Here is a 26,911-nt window from a genome sequence, read left to right as displayed (position 1 = left end):
GAAAGAAGGAATAAAAAGGAAAAAATTAGTGCTTGCAGAGGCCAGTATGCAATGAAGTCTGCACAGAATGAAAGTACTGGGAGTGGCACGCATCTAGCCTTTGATAATCCATGCTTAGCTGGCCTAACTGAGATTAACTCCCCCAGTGACGCACAAACACATTGAACAGGTCTGAAAAAAAACCTCAGTGTGCAGTACTTACGGCCACAGGCCAAAGAAGCACAGTGGTGGGGTTTGCAGGCTTGAGTCTAGAAGCCACACAGTACCTTTCAAACTGTCCAGAGTCTGAGCTGAGACGTGCAGCTAAAGCCAGCTGCGCGCACAAGCAGGCTCGGGGCTTCTGCCCACATTCCCGTAGTTGTAAGCATGGGGGAAGATGTGAAGATGCAGGAAGCACAGTTTGACTTTTGTTTGCTGGGTTCAAGAGTTCCTTTGAACATCCAAAGACCACAATGCTGGTCAAAAGTACAAGACCTGGCTCCATGAAAGTCCACCAGGTCTCTAGCACATTCCCCAGCATATCCTGCTGATCTCCACGCCCCACGACACCTCAAACACCCCCTGCCAATGTAAGTGAGGGCCATCTGCAGGTCTGACCAAACTGTGTCCTCTACTCATAGAACACTGCATGTTGTAAAGTACTTGTGCTCTCTTCCCTTACAGATAATGAGTTCAGATTTTCTTTATTACCACACTAGTCTCAGTCAGCCTGAATTTCCATAGACTTTCCTATTCATTGTCAAGCTTTACCATCAAACAATTATTTTAAAGTTGAAAGAATCATTACAGAGCCATCATGAGCCATTAACAAGGTATAAAATTACTCTACCTGATCCTTGAGATGTACTTTTCTGAGCACCTGTGGAAGCAACTTGCGCCTTTGTTATAGTCTGCACAGGCTGAGCAACAATTGTTCCTCCACCTCCACTCACGATGGCTTTGGCTACACCTTGAGTCACAACCTGTTTTGGACCAACAGCCTTTGCTACTGAAGAACTAGATTTTGCCACAAGTATCTGGCCACCACTGATAGCCACCGCCTGTTTCACTGTCGACTGTAAAGCAGAACCAACTGGAACGCCAACAACCTGCAACAAATAAGTATTGGGTGATGTGCTTCTTGCAAGAGGAACCACTTGAATTCTAGCTGGTATGCTACCTCCACCTCTAGACATTTTAGGACGCTTTCTACATGTCTACTCATGTAAAAAGGCTATTCATTCTGAAACAAAATCAGATTGGCAAGAGGCCAGCTCCAGGTAAAAAGCAATACACTGTTAAACACGATCAGGATTTCAGAGTAACCACAGAAGACTGAGTACATTCAAATTACAGAGCAATTTCATTTTTCTCTGATATATAAATAGCAGATTCATTCCAACTGAGGATAAAGCTTGCCTTGGTGAAATAAAGAAATCCAAAGATTTAGTTTCAACACATTCATAGGAACAGACTCCCTGGGAAAACTATGGCCTCAAATTAGAACCTGCCAAGTGCTTCAATTTTGTCTGTTGACAATACCCACAGGCAAACACAGAGTTTGCATACCTGCTCAAACAGGCAAATAAGGCAGTAAAAAGGGCAATGAACTGTTGAAAATGCAAATATGTATTTACTTATGCAAAATTCAGCCCTCCAAATGTAGTCCCTTGTGCTCGGCACATGATTTCACTGTATCTACCATGGAAATAGGCAAGAAGGGAGAGAACTTCTGACATCACTAACATCTCCATCTCAGAAAGGAGTCAGAACACTTTAAGGTTTCAAATACCTAAGTATTGTCCTGCTCAGAACATGCTATAAACCTGTCATCTTGTCACTGCACATTTACGATGCCTTCTGAGATGCTGCGTCACCCCTGTCACAGCAGCACTGCAATCACTCAGGTAGGATTACTTCCACCTTACACTAGCTCTATCCCAGCCCTCACCCCTACCCCTTATTTGTCCTGCTCTTTTATTGTTGCAGGCATGTTGTCCGAGGAAAGAATTCACTTCCTGTTACAGAGAGACCTGGATGAATTTCAGCAAGAGCTGATGATGGCAGCCAACTTGCTGGGTTGTCGGGACCCAGTTCAAAACCACCTCCACCCCACTGTTGCAATGGGCTAGACAGAGGTGGGAGATGTTTTCCCTAAACAACAAAATGCAATAGTCCTTGCTCACTCTGCTCCCTTGTCAAGGACAAAAGCTAAGCATGACATGAGCCACTCTGTGCACAGGGGGAATCTAGCCAGTCGGGGTGCCCCTGCCTCTTTCTGAGACGGAACTAACTCCACACCCCCAGGAGAAGCACGAGGTGTTGCAATGAAACTACACAACAGATGGCCTGCACCAACCCAAAGATGCCCAAGTGCCTCATACCTTAGACTGCACCGTCCCCTCGCCTGTGCTCACGACTGGCTTTTGCGGTGACAAGGCTAACATGTGGCTTCCTTTTACAGTGACATACTGCTGCACAGAGGTCTGCGGGGTTGTCGCTGTTGCTGGTAGCTGGGGCTGCTGGGGCAGCTCTCCTGGTTCCTGTTTTATTATCACCTTTTAGAGATGAAGAAAAAAAATAAATAACGCCACCACAACAGAAAAACAAATAACAAGCAACTCTAAATGACTGGGAGTCATTTCTGGAACAGCCTGTCTGTAAGAAAGGGCACACAACAGCGAGTAACTTGGATGTGGTTCTCACACACCATCAGGGGTAACTCACCTCCCAAACCTAATATGAGGGCTGCTCCCAGCACAAAAGTGTGCAGGCGATCTGTACTTACAGAGCATTCCAAATTTGAAAGGTGCTCACAGAAATTAAAGAACCACAGACAGTGGTAACAGTATTACAACTACTAGTTCTACTCACATACTAACATCACTAACATCTCCATCTCAGGAAGGAGCCAGAACACTTTAAGGTTTCAAATACCTAAGTATTTTCCTGCTCAGAACATGTTATAAACCCTTTTTTTCCCTCTATCTTGCAAAATTATAGCTAATATTATAGGTGTAGATATAACCAGATGTAGATATTGTAACTGGTTAAAGATCATATTATCCTCTTGTGTGTAGCTCAACATGACTATGTGTTTCTCTGGAACAGGCCCTAAATCTAATCACCAAAATCAGCAACTCAGGAAAGGCTGTTGATTTGGTGTTTTTTTTTTTTTTTTTTTTTTTGTAGACTGCTGTAAATAATGTAACTAGTAGGAAGCACTTTTTCAGCTTTTTAGCTGGATCACCAAATATTGCCCAAAGCCTTAAATTCAGTATGCTAACATTTAGGGAAATGTACTCACAAATGGCAACATCTGACACTCAGAAATCACTAGAGCATTTTGTTAGAAACTCTTGACAGATCTTCTACTGACTACTTTTCTGTATCCCACCAAAAAATACCTTTAAAAATCAGCCTCAATATGACAGCGATTCAAAGGAAAACAAGAAAGGATGAAAGAGATGATGAAAAGAAAGACCACAGGAACAGCAGAGCCACAGGAAAAGAAGTCAAGATACATCTTTTGAGAGGTGATAGAGAGCCCTCGGCAGCAAGACACGTTGGTTCCAGTTAAGTTTTACATGCACTGGAAGTTATACAGTCTGTGGCAAAAGTCAGCATGAAATGCTAATACTGTGCTCTTGTCCAGGCACAAAAGCCAAGAGGAATACCTTTGTAAAAGCTCCAAGTCCTCCAGTGACTGATTTGGGGCTTTGCACCTTGGAATGACTCCCAATGGGACAAAGGGGTGGCATGGTGGCAAACAGGGAATCCTCCTGCTGCAAATAGGAAGATGTGGCCAAAAAAAATTGGTGAAACATCCAACAAAAGAAAGAAAACAAGTCATTAGTAACAGAGGGTAGCATGGACAAGCTGGGCGATCCCAAATTACCTGTACAAATAAGCCACTTCCAAAATCAGTCAACATTTATGTAACAAGAATGTAACATACTTAATATAATTTGCTTAATTAAAATTTGTTTTCTAGATTGTATCTCCAACAGCAGTAACTGTTTCTTACCATATCATACACAAATAAAAGAAATTGACACATGTTCCCCAGCAGCTTTTTATACAAAGCATTTCAGAGCTGTAAAATTAAGGCAGGCTAATAACTGGCTTATTTTAGCCTTGAGATGGGAAGTCTAAGTGAGCATCTTACCGATGTGCAATAAATACCTGCGGGAGGGTGTGAAGATGACTGAGCCAGACAGAGCTCAATAGTATGCAATGAAAGGACAAGAGTCAATGGGCATGAATTGAAACACAAGAAATTCTGTTTAAACATAAGGAAAACCTCTTTCTTCCCGTCCCCTGTTCCCCCCCCCCTTTTTTTTTTAATGGTGATTGAACACTGGAACAGGCTGCTGAGAGAGGCTGTGGCCTCTCCAGCCTTGGAGATACTCAAAACCCAACTGGACACATTTGTGCACAACCTGGTCTAACTAACCCTGCTCTGGGCAGAGAAGTTGCACTGCATGGTCTCCAGAGGACCCTGCCAACCTCAACCGTTCTGCCAATCTATGCCCAGTCTCATAAAGAGAAGAGTATCTGAGAAGAAACAAGTTATGGAGAACACAAAAAAAATATATATATCCAATTTAATCTGCAAGCAAAATTATCTCAGATACTGATGGCACAGTCTTTTCAAGCAGAACTCGTGCATTGGCACAAACAGCGAGGCTACCTAACTAAATGGAATAAAAAACATTTCTACACCTGCAAAATGGTGCATCTGTCATTCCTCAGTCCGAGGCTGGCTGACACGTCACGTGCATCTGAGGAAGTCTGGCGTTGTTATGTTTTGCTTAATTAAGATAATTGTACTCTTTTACAAGCAATGTGAACTCTGAGATTGGTTTCACAACTACTTAGTCCATCCCGGGGTTGGATCATGACCAAAAAGGCCTCGGACTCTAAACCAGTGCTCCTGCCATCTTCCTTGTGCTGACACACACAGCTGAAAATAGGTTCTTTTTCAACCAGAGGAGTTGTTTGCTCTGGTTCACCACATAGCTACACAACTGCTAGCAAACAGGAAAAGGTGTGAAGATAAGTTTAGAGGCACAACCAGACTTTTCAAGAGCAACGTGCCTATTGGGCATTTTAAAGTGCCAAAAGAAACACAGGCATAAGTCATTTAAAAAAATACTGAGAAAACTTCCATATAGTGAAGGGATGAGAAAGTGATAAGTGAAGCACAATCTGTTAACGTCACATTGAACTATCAGACATCCCACCCTCTTTGAAGAAATCACCAAATTATCACTTTTCCACCAACCAGGAAACATATGGACATAAATCAAATATATTTCTGTTTACAGTTAGGATTATTATTTTTTAAATACCTTCAGATTTTAACTGACATTGCCCTGGAAATACAGATTCCAACTTTTATTAATGATATGCACCTACTTCGACTCACTTAAAACCTTACAGAAAGAACTGTCCCAAACCAGTGAAAAATAAATGTTTTTTTAACATTGTTAAGTAAAATCCTTAATAGCCAGGCTCTTAAAAGCAGAATAGCCAGCTGCACACCTGACATTTAAAATGCTACTCCAAAATAATTGTTTCCGAGAGCAATCTTCAACAAATTTTTCTTAACAGATGTAGGAAGCATTTCAGTTCCAAATGTGAAACGATTTGCTCTCTGCAGGCTGACTGAAAAACCTCCGCCCCTTCCCCACCATATCTAGCACTAATATCCTTGTGACTCAGAGACAGGGAAACGCTCCTGTTTTCAGCAGCACACCCACCAGATGCTTTCAAAAAGAACCTCACTTACGCCACTTGCCTGCCAGAAATACCGTTCCTTGTGCAAGACGTGGAAGAGGTTTTATCTGAGATAATTCAGTTTCATACCTTTTGGGCTTTGCAGCTAGAAGCGCGAACCTTATTCATCACTGTTTGTTTATACATTCAGTTACTCTACTGTTTACATGAACATTTTTCTAAATGTGGGCAGTTGTAAAGCCATTAAATGACCTATTTTCAGGCTGCTAGGAAAAGCTGCTGCACAAGATAATGAGCCAAGTGGAGGTTTTGAGGTAGGCACCTCTGGTTTAATCATATACTGTCACTAACAGAGTGAAAAAGATCAAAGTCAGTTAGAGAAGAGCTCTCTTGACAGATAAGACATTTTGCGAGCCGTGCCCTTTACAGATTTCCTTGTAGAAAAGCAAAAAATTGGTGCCTTTAAACAGAGGAGTAGGCAAGTTTAATTAGAGCTGCATGAATCAACGCTATCATCTTGTATAACCACCATGTTCTCACAGGGGTACAGCTGTTTGAGTAAATCCTCATCTGAAATGAGGACCAAAAGAGTTGCCTGAAATTCAGAATTCATAATACTAAAAAGCCCTACTGAATAGGAAGCTGGGTTTTAAATAGAAAGTATACACCTAATAAGAACATTACCTTGACAGCTGAGGTTACAAAGCCGCTCCCATGGGTCTTTGATACAGGAGATCCAGTCCTGTGAGAAGCCTGACAAACATTTGTCAGTTTGCTGGTTGGGCTCCCTGTGCATCGGGAAACAAAGCAGATTTCAGGTAAGGGCCGAATCTATATTGTCCATGAGGTACACATAACGAGGTCGGTACATCAGTGGGAGTTGGCATGGGCACAAAACAAGTCAATTTTCATTACAAATGTATTAGGTCTTTGTCTCCATCACCTGTACGAAATGAAAAAGGAGACTACTTTGCAGTGTTTGAAGAGTTTCTCACTTGTACTTCCCCCCAGCTGGCCCTAAAACCCAACGTGGCTCTGTGATACTCCTGAGGCCAGCTGCTGCACAATTTTCACGTGCAGGATCCACGCCCCAGACAACTCACTGCCCATGTCCACTCAGAGCTGTCTGCTGCAAAGGGTCGGGTAACTCCTGGATGACTGAGCATAGCAGCTACCGGTGAGATTCCAGGCAGAATCTGCTGATGCAAACGTAGCTCCCTCCACTGCCCAGAAACCCTCTGAACCTACACTAGCCTTAAACACGGGTATTGGGAAGGTTTGAAGGAAACTGGGAGGGAAAAGGAAGGTCAGAAAAGGAGGGACACTGGGTGAGGAGTAACCAGACGAATGGACAGAGCAAGGTAGGGAAGAGGAAGAACTAAAAACGAAGAACAAAGACAAGCTCCTGTGTCTGAAAAATGCTGCTCTTGGAAAATTGTGCCACAGCACTACCCTCGTCCTGCACCTGAGATGGGTGGGGGAGTTCTGGAATGAAAGGTCAGTGCTGAACTGGCCCTGTATTATTAGGGTATGAATACAACCTGTTGCTACTCAGCAGCACTTTGGTTACTGCTGCAGGTTTGATTTTGTAGCTCCATTTGTTTAAGAGATGCCACAGATCACACATGAAAACACAGTCACAGTCTCTCACACGGTTGTTTTACAAACTGCACTTACATTTAAAAGTAAACTGTGCAGCCATTTCTCAAAACAATGGGATTTGTAAAGGCTGGCTCACACAAAACATGAAGCTTCAGACCTTAGTCCTTTTTTTAAATACGATCAGCAGTTTTATCAAAAACACCCTGGTGACTTTGTTCATACACATTACCCTCAATCCCACCCGACTCCCAAAGCCCAGTCCCACATTCCCCTTGTTCCACATGGGGTCTAGTGACGTGGCTATCCCGACAACAAAACAATTTGGGGAGGGGAAGGTTTTAATTTTCTGCTCTGCTGCTGATCTGATTTGGCTCACGTAGGATGAAGGGAAGTGGCAGGAATACAAGGGGAAGGAGAGACAGCAGTCAGTTTCTTTCAGGCCAGTCTGTACTTAAATAACACTGATGTAGTGGGAAAGTGCACCTTTAGTGGCATTAAGACTTTCACATCCAAACCACCTGGTACTTCTACAGATCTTATCCTCCATGCAAAAATCACTACTATGAGAACACAAAAGTTACCCAAACCATGACAAACCATGTATGCAGAACAAAGTCAGGCTGGAGGTAAGGAAGAAACAGGAAAAAAGCAAAACAAAAATAAAAACCCTATCAGTAAAAGAGCTTCAGCATTACCACAGAAAGCCCCAAAACACACTTAAAACACTCAGCTATGCTTTCCCTACTAAATCCCCCTGTAATGAAATTAAAATGCGCACAACACGGCAGCTGTGTTCCCTCAGAAAAAAGAAGGGAATGTTACCAAGAGATCTATTTTTACAGCCGTGCACAACGAACACTTTGTGTCACACGCACACTGCAGTTCAACACACGGCTCTGAAGAACCATTGCTGGTAAGCACACACGTACACAAACAAGTGTGCTCTCAGAAAGCCATTCTTGGCCACAAGTCATAACAAATAAATGGCTTTTGAGTGACTTTTCCTCCAGCACCTCCACATAGATTAGCAGTTGACTACCACAGCCATCACCCAGTCTCCTGGGGTTCAGTCCTCTTCCCCTCCTGACCCCGGGCTTCTGTCCCCTTTAGACGCACCAAGGGAACCCGGTTCCGGAATTCCGGAACCAGGAATCCAAACTGGCTGCATTCAGACCAACTAGACGTTGAGAGCAGCAACAAAAACTAACATCTGTTCTCCTGGTAACCTGGCTCTATCAACCATTTCAACACACTTACAGCACAGGACTTAGGACTAGACCCGTAAGTTGCTGCCAGTTCCCCATGCTCTTTGCCCATGCCCAAGACAGAGTCCTCACCCAAGCACCTGCGCGCCATTTCTGTTAAAACCTCCGTTCATCACAACCTCTAACTCCCCTTCCCTTTTGGCTGTACAGAACAGGCTCTCTCTGAACAGAGATCTACGAATTCACTTCAGGCTTACACCACGTGCTGTTCCCTAAAGGGAGTCAGTCGTGTTAAACTCCACCATACCCTCGACCACACTACAGGACACTCAAGCAACACCGCCACTCTTCCTTTGCTGAGTACTCTGAGTACAGCGCAGACTGAAATGCAGTTACTGCAGTCATCACTTAAAAGGGAGAGCAAATTGAATGGGTAAGACTAAGTCACTGCCTTCTTTGATCACACTACACACCTGTGCTTGTGGCTGCTGCTCCAACCATCTGTCCAGGCTTGTCCACAACAACATACGGATTATTAATGACTGAACTAGCAGAGCCTTGCTTCATGTGCACCGGAGTGGAGGTTGGGGTACGAGGTAGCGGAGATGGACTAGGGGTCGATATTGGAGAACCTTCAGAAAAAAAGTCCAATGCTTCTATCTTATAAATGTCGTGAGAACACAAAAATACAGCAATAGTACTTTTGCAAATGGTTTAGAGAAGGAACATCTTTGAGGATGCACTTCCCAGCCTGAGACAAATGTTAGGATTTAGAGAAGAAAGGGTGAATAGAATGAAAGTTAAAAGAAGCGTAAAGCACTACGGCTCATACCTACCCCGGACATTCTCTGTCTGCCAGGACAAACAGGGTTCAAAGGGAACTTTAGAAGCTACCTAGTCCACCCCTGAATCCTGAGGTGGATTATCATCATGTAAATCATTCTCACTGCCAAGTCCGGTCCACCCAATGAGAAGAAGAAAGAGAGCAGAGTTCCTTGATGTGTGCTCTCTTTCCCTCTTGGAGCCCATGCTGCAGGCACCCCAAGCCAAGAACCAAGCAGCTCACACAAAAGGCCGTGTGATACAGCAGCTAGCAGGCAGGCCAGACCACTCTTGTCTCTTCACTGCTCTCATTACAGCAGACGACCTTGAAAGCAAACACTGTAGAATGTGCATCTTCTGGGTAAAAGGACCAGGAGAGAGAGAGAAAAACAGAGAAGAAAAAAGATGCACAAGGGGGTAAGCAAGAAATGCAGAGATAAGGACAGGCAAGAAAAGTCATCAGAGAAAGAAGGCAGCAAGCATGCTAAACTTCAAGTGCCTGTCAATCTGCTTTCTTGGCAGTAATTGACTATTAAAATGGAACATAAATGCTCATCAAATAAATTCTCTATGTCTTATAAGCTGCTCTTGAAATAGGAAAGGGGGGATTTTTCTCAGCAGACAGAGAGCCTTGGATAAATATTTTGCAGAGCAACATTTAAATTGCAAAGAGCAACAAAGAATAGTCCAAGGATTTTAAGAAAGAGAGGATGCACTATAATTAGTGCTTTCTGGACAGCCTTGGAGAAAGAAGATTAGGAGTAGAGCTTATTGGGAAAGAAGAAAACATTTGGCATAGGTTCAAATATAAATCACTAGCACTTTGAAGATATCAAGGAGAAATATTGAAATTTTGAACAAAAATGCACTCTTGAGGAAAATGAGCTGGGAGCGAGCTGATCATCAGAAATCACACACACTGATCACCTGAGGTGCTACATCCTCTCTAACCTGAACACCAGAAAATGAAGGGATGTAGCAGGTCATCTTTCAGCTTAATAATATGTGACACTGTGAGCTGTACATTAAAACTTTTTGATGTAAAACATCATCCAGTGGATGGCATCATGCCCAGGCAGGGAAGGGACTGTATGTAAAGTGAGTAAACAGCACCGTGATCATGTTTGGTTGGGAAACTATCAAAAGAGCATGACACTGCTCACTGCAGTCAGCTGAAAAATTAATCCAGAGGCTGGATGTCTGGAAGAGGAAGACCAAAGTTGTTCCATCTGAGGAGATATTGCAAGTGTAAGAGGGACCATTTGAGTGAACAAGGTTGAAAATTATTTGCCAAGTAATCAGAAAAAAATTTCTTCTTAATCCATCCCCATTGTCTGAAAGAGGGAGGGAGAAGAACGGCTTTTTCCCACATATAAACAGCCCGCATGGAAGTTGCGTCCTTGCCTGGGCCTTTCTGTGGGTAGCAGTCCAGCTAAGGACTACCATTTTCGCACCCAAAAGCATTCATGAAAAGGGAGAGAACAGCTCTCATCCCACTTTTGATCTCGTGCGAAGCATTTCACACTTGGGTTTTTTTCCTTGACCATTAAGAAGTGTGTTCAGCTCCTTACGCTAGTTTCCTACTGCCTGATGTTCAAACACTGGCAGGCAATCAGGGGAAGGACACAAACCAAGTCCAGCTTGCCCAATCTCTTGCTTTCCAGGGTGAAGCACTCAGATATGTAAACTAACATTCACCTGATACAATCTTGCAACTCATGGTGATAGGCTGGAAGGATTTTCCGGGTGACTCTGCAGGGCTTGGAATCTGACCTTGAGGCACTATTTTACAGCTAGCTGCAATGGGTTGAAAGGCTGAATTTCCATGAGAGCCAAAGGGAACTTTCTGGGTGGCTAATTTGGTGGGAGTCCGTTCTATCGAAGATGGCAGGGAATAAAACGTGGCATGTCTTTCGGTTTCAGCATTCCCAGGGAATCCTGATTAAAACAGGGAAAAGAAGAGAAATAGATCTTAGGCTGAGACATCTAATTCCTTACTGTGCTCCTCTACACAAACAAAACTAACGTATGACAAACACCCTCTGGAAGGAAGGAAGGAGAAAGCAACTGGTGGGCAGTGCTCAACAGGGAGAAAAAGGGGTGAAGGGAGTTCCTGCTGCGCACATCTGTCAGGTTTGTCTCTGAACCAAAGAATAAAATGTGAACATACACAGCCTGTTCAGCTTTGGTAGGTCATCAGCCACTTCTTACACATTTTCTTGAAAAGACTCTTCCACTGACAGAAAGCCGTGGATAGTTTCGTGTGCACAGACAGGGTTTCACACAACTAAGGCAGAATTTCCTTCACAGGGAATCTCGCAGTGCATTTTTTGGAGTAAGAGCACAAGGAAACCAACTGCTGCCTTCTGACCTGGGCTAAGGAATCAGTCTTATCTGATGTAGAAGGAGATGAGAGAAGCCACTGCCATTCAGCCTAAGAAAGAGGCAGTTTTAACTCCTTTCTCCACCTAAAGGTGCTGCTCATTTTCATGTTTTAATAAAAGGGTGTGCATTTAAAATTTGGCTTCATTTCCCCATTTTTGGCTGTGCTGCCACAAGAAAACACTGAACTTAAACAGCATTCTTCTTGCTAAGCCAGGACAATGCCCCTGGCATTGTACCACTGAGCAGAAAGCTCAACATGCAAGACCTGAGCATTACAGCCATTCCTTTAACACAGGAATTCAGGATAGATTACTAAAGGAATGAAACCGTGTTGCATGTGATCGTATTTTGAAATATACAGTTGCTGTTTCCAGCAAATTTCTCTCACTAAATCATGCAAACTATAAAGACTTCCTTGTTTCTCTGAGCAGTTAACTGAGATTTGTCTTAATATTATATATTTCAGAAAAAAAAGTTAAACACTATCAGAGGCACAGTTTTTCCTACTTCCCACGATCCAGAAATCAGAATAGTGTGCTCAAGTGGCCAGTACCTAGCTTGTTTCAGGCAATTCAAATGATGCTACAGCATCAATTGCCAGCACATTGCAGTGGGCACTGCATTTCCAGATCTTACAGGTGGGAATGAGACCAACAAATATACACTAAGTCTTCCACTCTCTACTTTCACCATCACAGTTACATAAAAAGTTTTTCTCAAACTCATCTCATGTTAGGAACCAACAAATACAACTGAACACACCGCTAGACTAATTCCTTAAATGAATACACAGTCCCCAAGACATTCAGAAACCTAAAAGCTCTCTGAAAAGTCTGCCAAGAACAAAACTGCTATTCAACAACCTTTTTCCAACTACGCATGCTGCATTCGAATGCTCCACATTCACTACATTTAACAAAACAGAGCTCGCTCAACAAACTCCAGATTAAAAAAAAAAATCAAATAAATGATAACGATTTCTAAATTATGTTTCCTAGTACATTAAGGAAAGAATTGTCTGAGGTAAGCAAAGAGCAGGTATCAACATTTAAGCCAAAGGAACAATTAAGAGAAAGTACCCAGAAGACGTTCCAAGAATTCCAGTCGCACCAATACCCATTTGCTTTACCTTTGTCTGCAGAAGCATCTGGGCTGGAGTCCCGCAGCTGTTTAATTGGTGAAGAAGCTTTAACTGGTGCTGGGATACTCAACGGCAGTGGTAAAGATGTAGGAACATCAGAAAGGTCGGACTCTGAAGATTGGGAAAAAAGATATTCCTCGCCGAGTGAATGCCTATGCAGCTCCACATCCACTACCTTCCAGAAGCAGGTGAAAAGACGACATTAATATCCGTTAGTTAGGTAAAGATAGTGAAAACAACTATGCCTTTTTGTTTTAAGTATTATTATTTTAAATGTCTGGAAATCTCTCCCCTTCCTCCCCCAAACTCTGCATAAAATTTCCATCCATTTTCATTAGGCTCCCCAGGGCTAAGACAAGAATATTACGACACTAAAGCACCATGGTAAAACAGAGCCTCTCTCAGTCCCCAGGGAAATATGAATAGCAAACATTGTAAGGAACACAGAGCCCAGGCTCCAGGTAAGCTCCTCAGGGACAGGCACAAAACTGTAGCTTGCCTTTTTGATAAGGTCCTCAAGAAAGGCACCACTACATCATCTACTCTTCAAAAATGTACATTCAACTTTAACATGAAATGCCTACGGTGATTTCTCTACAGATTGAAAAGCTGAAGCAATGCTATTTCAGAATAAAAATTTCCATTCACTAGAGTTTAACAGGGGAAAAAAAATATTAAAACTTCAGGGATATAACAAACTGAGTAATTCATTCATTTCTTTTATTTAAAGTTTTCAGAGTTAATTTTCCATGAAGGTACTGAATGTTGACGTGGGCAGACCTTTACTTAATTTACTGCATATTGTCAGCAGAATAGCTAGCTTTAATTTAAATTCTTGATGTTCGAGATCTGTAGCACATTAGAAAGCAAATCAAGACATTTGGTACCAAAGGCTCCAAAAAGAAACAAAAAACTGCAGTACAAGTTAAATTCTTTATGAAAGCTGGAAACAGTTTCCTCTGAACTAGGAAGGGAAAAATGATTGTTGTTGTGAACAGTGACAAGGTGTCATAATCATTTCACTTAACAAGAGCAAAACCTACATTCCAGAAATTGTGAAATCAAATGGGTCTGACTCCGTGCTTACTCCTTTCTATCTTTTTCTTTCTAAACATCTTTAAGGGTATCAAAGTACAACATCCATCCCACAACCAGCTGGCTCACCGTTTCTGCGCCGAGTGTCTGCAGGCCTGTGTAAGTCCTGTCCAACTGGATAAAGCAATAGAATATGTTTATATTAACCAATGCAGAGCAGCATGTTAGCTAGAATTCACAGTACGATCTGTTTGAAAGGAGTTGAAACTACATCACACAAGCAGCAGTGCATCAGGTTGGTTTTGAATCCATGGGGCCAGAAAAACGTGCGCTATTAAGGACCCTCTTCTGCTAAGAAGTCAACCACAACCCAAAGCCCACACTGAAGTAGAAAGGAGCAAAAAAGCTGAAGAAAATGAGATTTGTTGGGGAGACATTATTTCAGTCTAAGAATAGCCTTTGAGGAGCATCCTTTTTTAATTCCTGAGGTCTAAATAAAGAAATAAACAGCATGGATTTGCTGACTCAAGATCCTCACACTACTTTGCCAGGTATGAGCATCAGAGAGTTTTCTCGTGAATGCTTCTATTATGAAGCACGACAAGTAATATTTTCAGTTCTTTTTATGCCATAGACTGGCTCCGCTTTCCTCTGTAGGCTGCACAACACCCACCATGCTGTTACTGATTTCTTCTGAAGTTCAGCAGAAACTTGAGTCACACAGCCACACAGAGGTGCAGTGCATCACTGGAGGTTCTGTGAAGGAAGCTAGCCCACACAGGAGGAACGAGATTCAAGCACAAAGCAAACTGCATCAACTTAAAAGCTTCAAGTGTTCAAAGGCACATATTTTTCTCCAAACACATTTTTCTCATAGTCTACATTAAACGTTCCCAAGTTCCAGGGGAACATTTTCAACCTTCTCTACTGTCTCCATATGTGGTTACAACTCGGTATTTACATTAGTAGGAAAACCATCATTGCAGGTAGGGCTTAAATAAAACTAATCATGCTGCTCACATGAAAATAAACCAGCCCAGGACTTAATGCCTCTAATGCTAGGCACTGCTAATTAAAACAAAACCAAAAGGATTGGCCTAGTTTACCAGGGCTGCTGCATGCTATAAATCCTATTGAATGTCACAGGGCAGGTGAATGATTTGAAAGCAGGCTCTGTCCAGAAGGAAGGAGCAGCAATCTCAGCCTCTCCCTGCCCACTCTACCATCAGAGATAATCTCTAGCTGGTACGTGCAGGTGTGGAAGGAAGACAACAGTTGCAGCAATCACTGCCAGCAGAAAGACAGCCCTGCAGCAACCTGTCAAGCTAAAGCCAGGGAGAGCATGCTAAAAATCTCACGCTGTAGGGGGAACAATAGGTAAATGCTTTGCTTCTGCAAAGCTGGGCTCCTTGGCTACAGCATGGCCTTTAACATAGGCAAGGTAAGGGACTTTCCTGGATCTTTTTTGATTATTCATTTCAACTGTTCACGTGTAAAAGAACAGCAGGGAAAAAATACAGAGACAGAAGCACACACACACACAAGCAGATGCTCTTCTAGATCATGCAGAGAGATTATGCAGAGCTCATTTAATTGCCTTTCTCTCAAGCATTCTGTTCAAATACCTTCAGATTGTGTATGATATCAATCCTCTTGTTCTGGCTATCCTTGAAGTGTATCTGGACTCTCACAGGGAATTCTCCCCAGCCTCTCCTGGTCAGGTGGAACGGAGGTTCTCTGGAAACAAATGGCGATTCACATTTTGTATGCAAAACAGGTAGAGCTTTCACCTACCTCTTTTGCAGAAAGCTAAAGACTGTCTGTCTAACTGACAACCAAAGCTAGCTTTAGGCCTACTGTTCACGACAGAGAGAATGCAATCAAACCCACAAATTCTAATTCTGGGGACAGCTGAAAACATGCTTTTATTTCGCACAAGTGGACAGAGAAGGAAATGGTGTAACAGTTGGATGAAAGACTATGGGAAACAAACACAAAAAAGACTGTGTAATGACAAAAAATACTTGCTTTAAAAAAAAAAAAGCAAGTCAGCTCCTAGGACAATGCTCCAAGGTGAGTTTTCATTGCAACATTTTGCCATCTCTTTCTGATGTTCCCTGTCTCGTAGTAAAAAGGCATACGCTTCATGTAAGGCCAATGAAACAACATACAGACTACAAGGAAAAGCTAACTCAACCAATGTCATTCTCTAATCTGAAAAAGAAGGGCAGATTTATCTCTAGTATTTACCATCACTTTTTTCCTTTAATATTTTAGTTTGTTGTTGTAAATCCCAAATGCAGTTTTGCAATGAAACAAAACACTAACTTCTTTTTAGTCCAGAACACAAATGTTCATTGAAATGACTAGAGCTGTATGACTAGAAGAAATCTATTAACTAGAGGAGATTAAACAGAAGACAAACAGCACTGACACCAGATAACGGTAAACTGAGAAAGGCACAAAAAGAAAGCAGTCAAGTCTAATTTAGTATGCTATACCCGAAATGTAAAGGAGTTTGTTTTCATCCTGGTCGGCATCACCTTCTCAGAATCATTAGCTAGCACTAATACTTCTTATCTCAGATATGCCTTTCTGGAGTTGCCCATCAGCCAATTTAATTTTGCCAGAATTAAGTTGCCATTTTGTATGGAGGTGTTCTGCCCACTTCCCTCCAGGCAGGCAACTGAACCCTAAGAGAATAATTTCTTCAGGAAAACATGAAGCATTTTGGACCATCTTTTCCAAAGAACAAGAAAGAAAAACTGACAGGACATCTGCCTGCAGTAGCAAACACAGAACTGAGCCTGCTGATCACAACAGGGTCACAATTTTGACTACAGGTTAGGTGAGGACAGAAACTGCCCTGTTTCTGTAGCAGCAATACCGTGACACTGATGGGAAATTAATTCCACAAACCATGAAGTCAATGCCACTGATCTCACTGCAGTACAGAAATACCTGGGAGAAAGATAAAACTTGCCCAAACATACGTACGCAATTAAAACTACAGGTAAAACAGCTTTCTGAAACTTCTCTTTCTTTTCCGCGTACCACTGGGAGGAAGGTAGAGAACATCTTTCCAAATGCACCTTGCACAGCAGACAGCATAATGCATACAGATGTACAAACTCACGGGGATAACATGGGAAATGCAATAGATAACTTTCACCAGTACAAAAAAAAGGAAATGTTTGGCACATTTGATACAAAAAATAATGTAATTCAGCTTTTATTTTGAGAGTCTGTCAAGCCAAGCTGGAGGTTAAAGAAAGACATGAAACACAAAACCAGGACAAGAAGGTGCTAACTTCAAAAAAAAACAATTGGCACTGTAAGCCTGGCAAGCATAAATAGGAGAGTGACAACTGGAACAGCTCCTTATTACCTCACTTCTACCAGGTCATTAGGTTTGTAACTGGGATGTAAGAAGAACCAAACTTTCTTGACAAAATGATTTATACTGGGTTCTCTCCGAGAGCCTCGGACATACACCATCCATTTATGGGTTGACTGATCATTTTCTTCTCTCTTGTCAGGGGGAATGTACCTGGCAAAGAAATTTAAAAAAAACAGGGATGGTAAAATGCCCATGTGTAGCTTGTCCCCTGTATACTTCTGCTAATTATTCTATATTCTGACAGTTCATCAAGATCTGCAGAAAAAAATTCCTCCAGAAACAAACAGAAATCTCATAATTTACTCTATACTCCCAATATATTCCCTCGATTCTAGTGCACAACTGCCATAAGAAATTCATCCATTTAAAAAGTTGATTCTTAAATCAGGAAGACTTAATTTTAATATTTTGTCAGTGTCAAATGCTTCTCCCCATCTTTTGTGAGACATCAAGAAGTCACACTGCTCTAGAACACAGCGTCAGCAACTCTGCTACCATAACCCCCCCCCCCAAAAAAGCAATTATTCTTATACATTTTAAAGAAGCTTCTTAGTCAATAATTGGGTCTGGGTCCAGGATTAAATAGATTTTCAAGACAATTCTAATACCGTAAGTCTCATCAGCTAACATTTGCTACTTTCTATGCAAAAGAAAATTAACTTCAGTAGTACAGGGTAGAGTTAAAACCTTAACTTCTCCATAGCTTCCAAAAATGAATGCTTTTATTCGTTACTTTCCTCAAAGTTCAACAATTAGATAAATTTACCCGTCTTCAATTTTTTTGGGGGGGAAAACATGAAAACCATAAAAAATTTCTTCAGACTATGCTGTACTTTCACAGAGTTTTTCTCATTTTTATAATTTCTGATTTGGGGTTGGTTTGTTTGGGGCGGGGTGGAGAGTCGAGTGGTTGTCTTTTTTTTTTTTTTTGTTAAACGCATCCCCACGGACACATAGAAATAGCAATTAGGACAATTTGCTTTTCAGCATTTTCATGGGAAAACCTGGGATTTTACAATGGACAGAGAGGCTTAAAGACTCACCTCAAAAGAAACAGACCGTAAAACCTCTATTTATACTACCTGTTAAAACACCTCTTCCCCCAACAAAAAGCTCTTGCAGATACTCAAGGAGGGCAGCCTTGGGTCCAGTGTCAAGAGCAATACCTCCCACTGCAACAGCCTAACAACTTTATCTCCTAATTTTAACCTCTTATTCCATTTGATTCTGAAGTAAAGGCCCATCATGGAGACTTTGGATACTAACTTGGAGACGTTGCCAACCACAATCGTTTTCTTCACGTAGAGCCGTGAAGTCTCGTCAGTTGGCAGCCCGGCATTTCGTTGTCCTGGTTTCTGAGAGCTTGAAACACCCGAACTGTCCTGAGGGTAGGGGAAGAAAAAAAGGCAAACAAACAAACAAACAAAAAAAAACAAGCATTCCTCTTAAACATTACTTTGTTTGGCACTAGAAAAGTAAGGTGTTGTTAAAAAAGAAAACACGCATAGTTAAATGGGAGATCAACCCAGTGATGCCCCAAGCTGGAGCAAGGACAGTCACAGAAGCCTGGCATGGCATCAGCTTCTCCTCATCCTTCAGCCACCTCTGTGTTGGCCAAAGATGCCCCACCATGCTACAGCCAAGCAATCCAGCTGTTCCACCAAAGACCCCCCTGCTGAAGCTATCTATACTGGGCTGGTGGTTTACGGTACAGGTACATACTGTCTGCATGCTTCTGCTACAGACCCTAGGAAGGATTTCAGCACACCAAAGCTGTCACCCTGCTCACTGGATGCAGAAACAATGCTTTTTCTGCCACACCACATGGCAACTTGTCCAACTGCAGAACGCAGCCATATGCAGTGAGATACACGTCTCCAGTTTGGGTCAGAGGCTCTTCTCCTCTGGCAGGGCTGAGATGAAAGAAACTGAAACGAAACAGAAGTTTCCTCTCATCGAGCATTCAGCATTTCACCTGCAGCCAGTGAGCATCTCCCTCTGGAAGCTACCTGCCTCTGGTAAGGGAAGCAGCTGGGGCAGAGAGGGGCAGCAGGGCAGAGGAGCAAGCTGGGATGCTCAGCAAGCTGCAGCTTCTCTGCAGGAGAAATCACTTCTCTTCTGCAAAGTTTCTCTTCAGTTGTCTAATGGCCACTGTGAATAAGTACGTGGCTCTTTTCTATTTCCTAGAGCAAGAAAGACGAAAATAAGGGAAACTGGTGCTCACTGCAAGATGTAGGCTATGTTTTAATCACACGGTACTGAGGACACGGCTTGAGAAGGACCTTTTGGGCAGCTGTATCTGTTTCTAAGTGGGTTCTTAACTGCAACTGTACAATGATTTCTGCAGCTCCATAGTGAGCCATACACGGAATGGATCCATGTCAAAAGTAACACAGAAAAAAGCGCAGGGAAATATGAAAGAAGGTATTTTTAACGTGGATCAGTCTGGTTCAGTTAAGCAAATGGTAATATTAGTTCAAGAGCAAGCAGTGCCACCAAGAGAAAACCAGCACACAGTGCGCCCCCAGGCTCTACCAGCTCACGCCCCCAGGAGGAGCCAACCCAGCCACCACTAAATGTTCCCCACACAGTGCTAAGCAGCCCCAACCCCAAAGGTTCAATCACTCAGAGCAACGCAGTCCCCAGGGGCACCCAGCAGCATCACTATACAGAATATCACCAGCTCCCAAAGCACATTACTGGGAATGACGTTTCTCGCTCTTCTTTCCAGGCTCTACCCTTCCTGACCCGACTTCCATCCACACAGCAAAACCCTGTGCTCAAGCTGTGAAACAGCTCCTTCCCCAGAGACTACCAAGCCAGACAGCAGCAGATCAGCAGTGCTAACATGAACGCTGTCGCTGCTGCCTTGCTGACCTCTCTGTTGGGTAAGAATTAAGAGGAGTTACCCAAGTTACATACGCTTCAGTTAGCCTCACAGCAAAGCCAGGCTGAGAGTGGAAGCAAGCGGTTGGAGAGGGTAAGGAACAGATCTTCAGCAAGGTGGGTGACAACATGAAGAGCTCCTGGTGCCAGCACCGAGTCCAGACAGAGCACACACCTCCAACAACTTGACCACCACTCGCGTTTTACTTTACCCGGCCAGTATTTCTGCTCTGTCTCTGGTCCAGGCTGTTTGTCAGCCGGTCGTCTGCATCCAAGTTGCCATTGTCCTTGTCCAGGAGAAAGTCATTGTGCTGGGAGAGCGAGTCGCTCTCAGAGTGGTTGGCGGATGGAGTGTCTGAGCCCTGGTTAGCAGGGGACGAGGATCTGGAGGGCGATTCCAGGAACTTCTTGATTGAAGGGTGATTGAGAATTGTTGTGTCACACGTCCTGGTCCCCTGCAACAGAGGCCAGGCAGATCCAGTAATTTATTTTCCTGTAGCCCAGATAAAACGAGGCTGTGCCAAAGGGGAAAATTCAACATACAAATAACGAGCCAATATTTAATCAGCTGCCTTGCAGAAAAAAACATACACCACAGAAGAGAAAATCTTGCAATGGTTCTATAGAAGTAGGACCCCAGATTGAATCTGTTCCTTTAGAGCCTCTGATCCCCGAAATCCACCTGCCTTTGGAAAGGAGGGCTGCAGCAGACTGACACTTACAATGTCCCCTTGAAAATAACAGCATCCCCTCCTCTGCAGGCCTTCACCGTACACAGAAAGACCACAGATGCCTGATTCTTGCAGGCAAGCAGGGTATGCAAATGTATTAGGCTCCTTAATTTTGCTACCAACTGGTGGTCTTGCCAATGCCCATGAGGCAAGATACATTTATTAGCACCCTGCCTGCTGCCAAAGCTTAACAGAAGCTAAAGAGGAACGTGCTTACACACACTCACAGAATTTCATCAAAATGGGTGTTTCAGAGATAACATTAGATCCTCCTGAACCTGCGAGGTTTAACATGCAGCCAGTACGGGCACCAGGACAGGGCAGAACTGCCCTCAAGAGGTGGCAGCAGCAGTGGAGTTGAATAGTCCCCCACACAGAAGTTAAGGGCTCAGCTGACAGCTTTCCTCCCAGCTGTCCATGAGGCACATGACCTAAGCAACTGCCAACTCTCCCTGCTCAACAGCCCTTAAAAGAGTTTTGAAACCAAAATCCTGAACTTTGATATCTGGAGAACACAAATCCTATCAGTTTTCCAAGCATTTGCAAGAGCTCCATGTGAAACACACACACACACACATATATATAAAATCTTTAAAACAAGAAAATACCTAAGCTTCCTTCAAGTCAAAATAGACGTAAATCAATAAATAACCAACCCATTTTCCTTTCTTCCATCCAGTGAACTGACCAACACCTTGTCCACTTATTTATAGTAAAAACAAACAACCCAACACACAACTATAATTGTACAGAACCAGAAGCCTCAAAACCCAGAAGCACCAGGCTGAAGAACTGTTCGTGAGAACAGATCAGGAATTTGCAAATCATCTTCTTACAAGTTTACAAGCATTTACATATTAAGCACACTGAGCTAAACTACAAAAATTCCCATTCCCAAAAGTAGAAATAGAGGCAATCACTCCCTGCCAGCAGAATCAAGCACGTTAACCACACAACGAAAACAGACCTAAATGAAACCAGCAACAAGTTCAAATTAAAAAAAGACATGATCTAGCCAGCATGCAAAGCAGGACTTTTAGAAACAATATAAAATGCAATCAAAGGTACAGCTACACTAGCCATAAGCTCATAACAAGAAAACAAACACGAGGTCACACCAGTTTTACGAATGCTCCAAAACAATATATAATGTTAGCATTTCTGCAAGCTGTGAAACTCAGCAAGGAAAAAAAAAAAAAAACACCCTGCATGGCAAAACAAGTAAACAGGGGGCAGAACAAGCTCTTGCTGACACGTGACAACACTGGATGAAAGTACTTTAAAAGATCAGAATCTAGCTCAAATTCCTCAGCCACCCACACAAAACCGAATGCAGAGGAGAGATCTCCAAGCCTCCCAGTACCATCATAATCTTTCTCAGCTCCAGTTGCTCAATTCAAGTTCAGTGAGAGGAAAAACAAGGTGGACCATTACTTTTTTTTGTCCTCCACCAAGCCTTCTGGAAATCAAAATAGGAAAATAGGAATAACAATGAGAGCCCTTGCTTGGTAGAGAAACTCTTACGGCACTGGAGTGAAACCTCAGCTCTCAGCACACATTAACAGGTTTCAGTATCAGTTTAGATTTTTCCTGGAAAACAGCTATCATTTTTCCAACTCAGGGAGTTAACTAAAATAGGTAAACTGGCAGGGAGCTACATGTCAGTGAGGAGCCTGCATTCAGCCTCAGTGTGAGTCTCCAACACCCCGCAATTACCAGGCTACTAAAGAATCGGTGCTCAGAATGGGAGAGTTAACTCGTAGGGGCTCTGTTGTTTTATTTCTTAACCTCCTCGTGAATTTTTAATCTTTTTGTGATAGCTCCTTGATTTACCTCATGCTTCACTGCTGCCATCAGCCTGGTTAACACATCATTAACAGAACAACTGCCTGGGTAAAGGGAAGATTGTTTCACTGCCCAGGACTCAAGAAATGTGTTTTTTTTTTTCTGACAAGTTTTTAAGTCCATCTACTTCCACTCCATTTGTGAGATGGGAAAATTTGGTCTTTGCCCTCCAGGGCTTTGCAAGGATAACTGTGAAGTGTGGGAGAAGCCAGGTGCTCTGCCGCACAACAAAAAGTGACAAAAAGTGCTTCAAAAAGTGCTTCACAAAAAAGTGACAAAAGAGTGTTTCAGGAAACAGAACCAAGCACTGCCCAGAGACTTCTCACTTGAGTCAAGATGACTGAAGTGGCCAAGGCCCAGCTAGTGACACCTACCAGGTCACCTCTCCCACTGCTCTCCCAGCGGGGGTTCAGATTCCACTACTTCAGAAACTGCATCTTGAACCCCAACATTAGCTATATATCCAGAAGACTACACATCACTTTTCACAAATACCCCTCGAAGTCTTGTTTTTCACAAAGTAATCTTTACCTCTCCAGCTTTGAGAAGACCAGCAGAGGCATAATAGTTAGCCACGATACAGGCACGCAGCTTATCCATCATCCTTCTTGCTTCAATCAGGCGCTATGAAAAGAAAAGAAGTAACATATAGCAATGAATATAACATATAACAATGAACAGATAACCACTACCCCAATATCCAAAAGCAAATCACACCAGGACTTTAACTATTTTTTTTTTTTAGTAAGAAAACCTTTATACCTGATCTATAACTTCAATTTCATGTTCTTTATTCTTCATTTCGACAGCAAACTGTTCTTTAATAATTGTCTCAATCTTCTGCACAGCAACATCTCGAGCTGCACAAGGCCACACATGAAAAATAAAGAAAAAAATATTTCTATTTCTGAGGCTCCACTTGAAAAAAACAAAGATAAATCATTAACAAGTGAAAAGTGAAGTGATAATTTCAGCATCAAAAAAATGTCAAGGATAACTTCTTTGCAAAAGAAAGTAATTTGTCTTAACAAAAATCACATGCGTCTTTAAAAGCTGGCTTATGTGGAAGGCTATTTTTTTCTTTTTAGGTGTGAGATGACAAACAACATATGACCAAACTGCTTACTTCTGGTCTTACTGAAGCTGTAAACAGTAAAAAGACAAACAAAAATATGTTATTGTCAAGTGCAGTTACCACTGCAATTGTGCAGGAGTACCCTAGAATGCTATGTACATTTTTGTCTCTCCCTGGCCTAACTCATATCCAGGAAATTTACACTTCATGTAGCAATAATAATGCAAACCAATATTTTATACGTTTAGCACTGGCATGGAGCACAGCCTGCTCTGGAGTGCCTACAAGCTTTTTATTAGCCACAAAAGAAACTACATTACTGAAAGCTGGTGTACCTCCTACAAAATCCTCTCCCAGGAGGGCTGAATCAGAGCAATCCAAGCAACGTGTTCGTATCAGTTCTAAGTAAGGACTCGGAAGAGCAGTTGTACTTCTAGAAGAAAGCCTGAAAAAGGTCCTCCAGCTTGTGTCAGAAGCACAATGACCACACCACAAGGCAGAGGAGAGAAAAACAGCCTGGGTTCCCTAGAAAAATTTTATGTTGTTTCTAAATAGTACAGGAGGCAACAATACTAAGGCTGTGTTTTGAGCTTCAGAGGAAGCATCTGCTTGACTAAAGGGCATTTGTCTGTTCAAAAAGGCTTCTAAGATCCTACATGGAAAGAGCAAAGAAATCAAAAGCAAGTCAAAATTTGCTGGTATGATACAGCTATCAGGTAATTACTGTCACAAGGAATTTTACCGTCCGATCGCGTACCTACAATGTGAGTAACGTAACCTAGGCTTGCATTTGCAAGAGGGTATCCTACAGGTATTTACTGGTTTCCATATATATATACACACACATTATCTAGAACTAGAAATAGTTCAAGCCTACATTAAAACTGAATTATGATAGAATCTAGATGAGTAATGCAAAATTAAAAACCAGCAGATATAATTTCTCTCCAACCATGAACACCGTACTTGGGAAATTCGCACGTAAGACTACACTTAAACCTGAACACAGTAAGGCATGAAACGTGCCGTTCAGACAGAGACAACTGCATCTCTTCCCAAGACTGAGGCAGTGCAATACCAGGATTAAGACAATTAAAGCACTTTAGAATTTGTGGTTACATTACAGAGGCTTTTAAGAACACTTTATTTTCATATTTTGTCCTGCTTAGCATCAACCACACTCCTCAGTTAAGACTTAGTGAAATTTGTATACTTAAGGAATTCTTGTATGGAAAATGGGGGATCTTCTAAGAGAGAAAGACAGAAGCCAATTCGGAAGAATCACCTGAATAACAAGTTCCCTTTGGTAAGGACAATGTCCCAAGGCCCTAAGTCTGCTAACTGTTAAGATCTTCCAAAGAGTGGCTTCCAAAGCAGGCTACAAACACCTCTGCAGCGACAGGGAGACACAACCAGAGCGAGTGGCAGGTTCCAGCCAGCTCCAGCAATGCTCCCCTGCCAGCCCCTTAACAGACCTGCCTGAAAAACCTGCCCAGCAGCACATTCAACCTGAAGGTCAGCTTCCTCAGACTTGTCCGCTTATACAGTGTCCTCCAAAGCATCACCTGCAAAGCCGCTACCTGTCCCTCTCAAACCGGCAGCTGCAGCATCCTGCTGTCCCTGGATCTTCCTCAGGTCCTACAGCCAGATGCATTTTTCTCAGATCCCATTTCTTCAGCTCCTCCCATCATTATTCTCTCTCACCGGGCTCTGCCAAACCCCACTGGCCTACTCCCTGTGCCAGGGGCAAGAAGCTCTACTCTCATCTGCCCATAGACCCGCAACCTGCCCCAGGCACCCAGCCAGGGGGAGGGTTCCCAAAGCAGAAATTTCTGACAGCCCCAGTGCAAACCCACTCACCAGGCCACTACCTCCGCCTCTCCTTCCATCGCTCCTCCTCTCTTCCATCCTCCCAAGCACTTCTCTCCCTGACTTACCCCTTACGCTGGTGGGAAGGAGCATTTAGCAGCCATAGGAACCAGCACACACGGCTGGGGCCCTGGGGAGCTCGTGCTAACTGGTGACAGCACCAGAGGGAACGGCCTGAGGTTGTGCCAGGGGAGGTTCAGGTTGGAAACGAGGAGACATTTCTTCTCAGAAAGTGCAGTCAGGCATTGGGACGGGTTGCCCAGGGCAGTGGTGGCATCACCATCCCTGGGGGTGTTCAAGCAGAGGCTGGACGCGGTGCCTGGAGACGGGGTTGAGCAGGTGACATCGGCGGGGGGGTGACGGCTGGAGCAGGGGATCTGGGAGCCCTTTCCCGGCCGTACCGGCTCCTGTGCTCTGTGCCCTTGGCTGCAGCCGTGCCCGGTGCCCGCCAGGCCGGGCGCTACCACAGCCACAGCCCGCTGGGCGCGACCCCCGCCCCCGGGCCGCCGCCGCCCCCCCGCGGCCTTGCCCCCCCCCCCCGCCTGCCGCCTCCGCCCGGGCCCGGGGCGCCCACCTGAGCGCTCGGCCGCCCGGTGCCGCTTGCTGGGCTGCGCGATGGCGATGTCCTCGTAGTCGGGGTCCTTCTCCGCCACCGCTCTCTTCATCCCGGACATGCTCCCGGCCGCTGCGACGAGGGGATGAGCAGAGGCGTTACCAGCGCCAGGCCGCGGTCTCCCCCCCCCCGAACCCCCCCCCCCCGAGGGCCCGGTGCCGGCCCCCGCCGGGCGGGGCGGGGCGGGGCGGGGGGGGCGGTGCCCGCGCGGCCCCAGCCCACGTGCGCTGCTCCCCTCCCCTCCCCTCCCCCCGCCCGCGCACACAAAGCCGCCGCCGCCGCGGCCGCGCGCACTCCTCCCGCCCCCCCCCCCTCACTCCCGGTCCTTCCCCCTTTGCCCGCCGCTCACCCGCGCGCCGCCGCCCGGCCCCGGCCCCGGCCCCGGCCCCGGCCCCGCCGCCCGCGCTCAGCGCCGGCCCCGTCCCGCCGCCGCCCGCAGCGCCGCCGCCATGAGCGCAGGGCCGCGCGGCCCCTCAGCGCCGGGGCGGGGCCCGCGCAGGCGGACAGCGGCGGCGGGGCGGGGCCGGGCCGGGCCCGCCCGATTCCCCCCGGGGCCCCGCACCTGAGGAGCGGCCGAGCCC

At 44.2% G+C, this 26,911-nt stretch overlaps 1 protein-coding gene and 1 long non-coding RNA gene across 11 annotated transcripts in view; one reads left to right on the top strand and one right to left on the bottom strand.

The window, feature by feature from the left end:
- YEATS2 (YEATS domain containing 2) overlaps positions 1 to 26,911 on the bottom strand; it is a 49,660-nt gene extending 22,749 nt beyond the window's left edge. For 2 of the 9 annotated variants that reach the window (XM_067002548.1, XM_067002552.1), the window contains exons 1-16: positions 26,680 to 26,817; positions 26,292 to 26,402; positions 23,536 to 23,633; positions 23,305 to 23,397; positions 20,410 to 20,652; positions 18,578 to 18,693; positions 17,300 to 17,461; positions 15,537 to 15,648; positions 14,041 to 14,085; positions 12,865 to 13,051; positions 11,049 to 11,288; positions 9,002 to 9,160; positions 6,406 to 6,509; positions 3,657 to 3,764; positions 2,364 to 2,537; positions 830 to 1,088 (exon numbers count right to left, since the gene is read on the bottom strand). In XM_067002548.1, the coding sequence (XP_066858649.1) occupies positions 830 to 1,088; positions 2,364 to 2,537; positions 3,657 to 3,764; positions 6,406 to 6,509; positions 9,002 to 9,160; positions 11,049 to 11,288; positions 12,865 to 13,051; positions 14,041 to 14,085; positions 15,537 to 15,648; positions 17,300 to 17,461; positions 18,578 to 18,693; positions 20,410 to 20,652; positions 23,305 to 23,397; positions 23,536 to 23,633; positions 26,292 to 26,391 (2,200 nt within the window). In that variant the 5' untranslated portion in view covers positions 26,392 to 26,402; positions 26,680 to 26,817. Of the gene's footprint in view, positions 1 to 829; positions 1,089 to 2,363; positions 2,538 to 3,656; positions 3,765 to 6,405; positions 6,510 to 9,001; positions 9,161 to 11,048; positions 11,289 to 12,864; positions 13,052 to 14,040; positions 14,086 to 15,536; positions 15,649 to 17,299; positions 17,462 to 18,577; positions 18,694 to 20,409; positions 20,653 to 23,304; positions 23,398 to 23,535; positions 23,634 to 26,291; positions 26,404 to 26,679; positions 26,818 to 26,892 lie in introns of those variants that run through there. The other 7 variants (XM_067002550.1, XM_067002549.1, XM_067002551.1 and 4 more) reach the window with 7 other exon arrangements.
- Positions 8,470 to 11,959, top strand: LOC106039203 (uncharacterized). 2 transcript variants are annotated; one of them, XR_010833636.1, is made up of 3 exons: positions 8,470 to 8,604; positions 8,739 to 8,961; positions 11,661 to 11,959. It is a non-coding gene; the product is annotated as an uncharacterized lncRNA (long non-coding RNA). The 2 variants fall into 2 exon arrangements; XR_001209098.3 differs by lacking the exon at positions 11,661 to 11,959 and adding an exon at positions 9,668 to 9,890.

The sequence above is a fragment of the Anser cygnoides genome, chromosome 9, assembly GCF_040182565.1.
Source record: "Anser cygnoides isolate HZ-2024a breed goose chromosome 9, Taihu_goose_T2T_genome, whole genome shotgun sequence".
NCBI classification, from domain to species: Eukaryota; Metazoa; Chordata; class Aves; order Anseriformes; family Anatidae; genus Anser; species Anser cygnoides.
The sequence above is the reverse complement of the archived record's forward strand: the minus strand, read 5'-3'. Positions and strand labels throughout refer to the sequence as shown.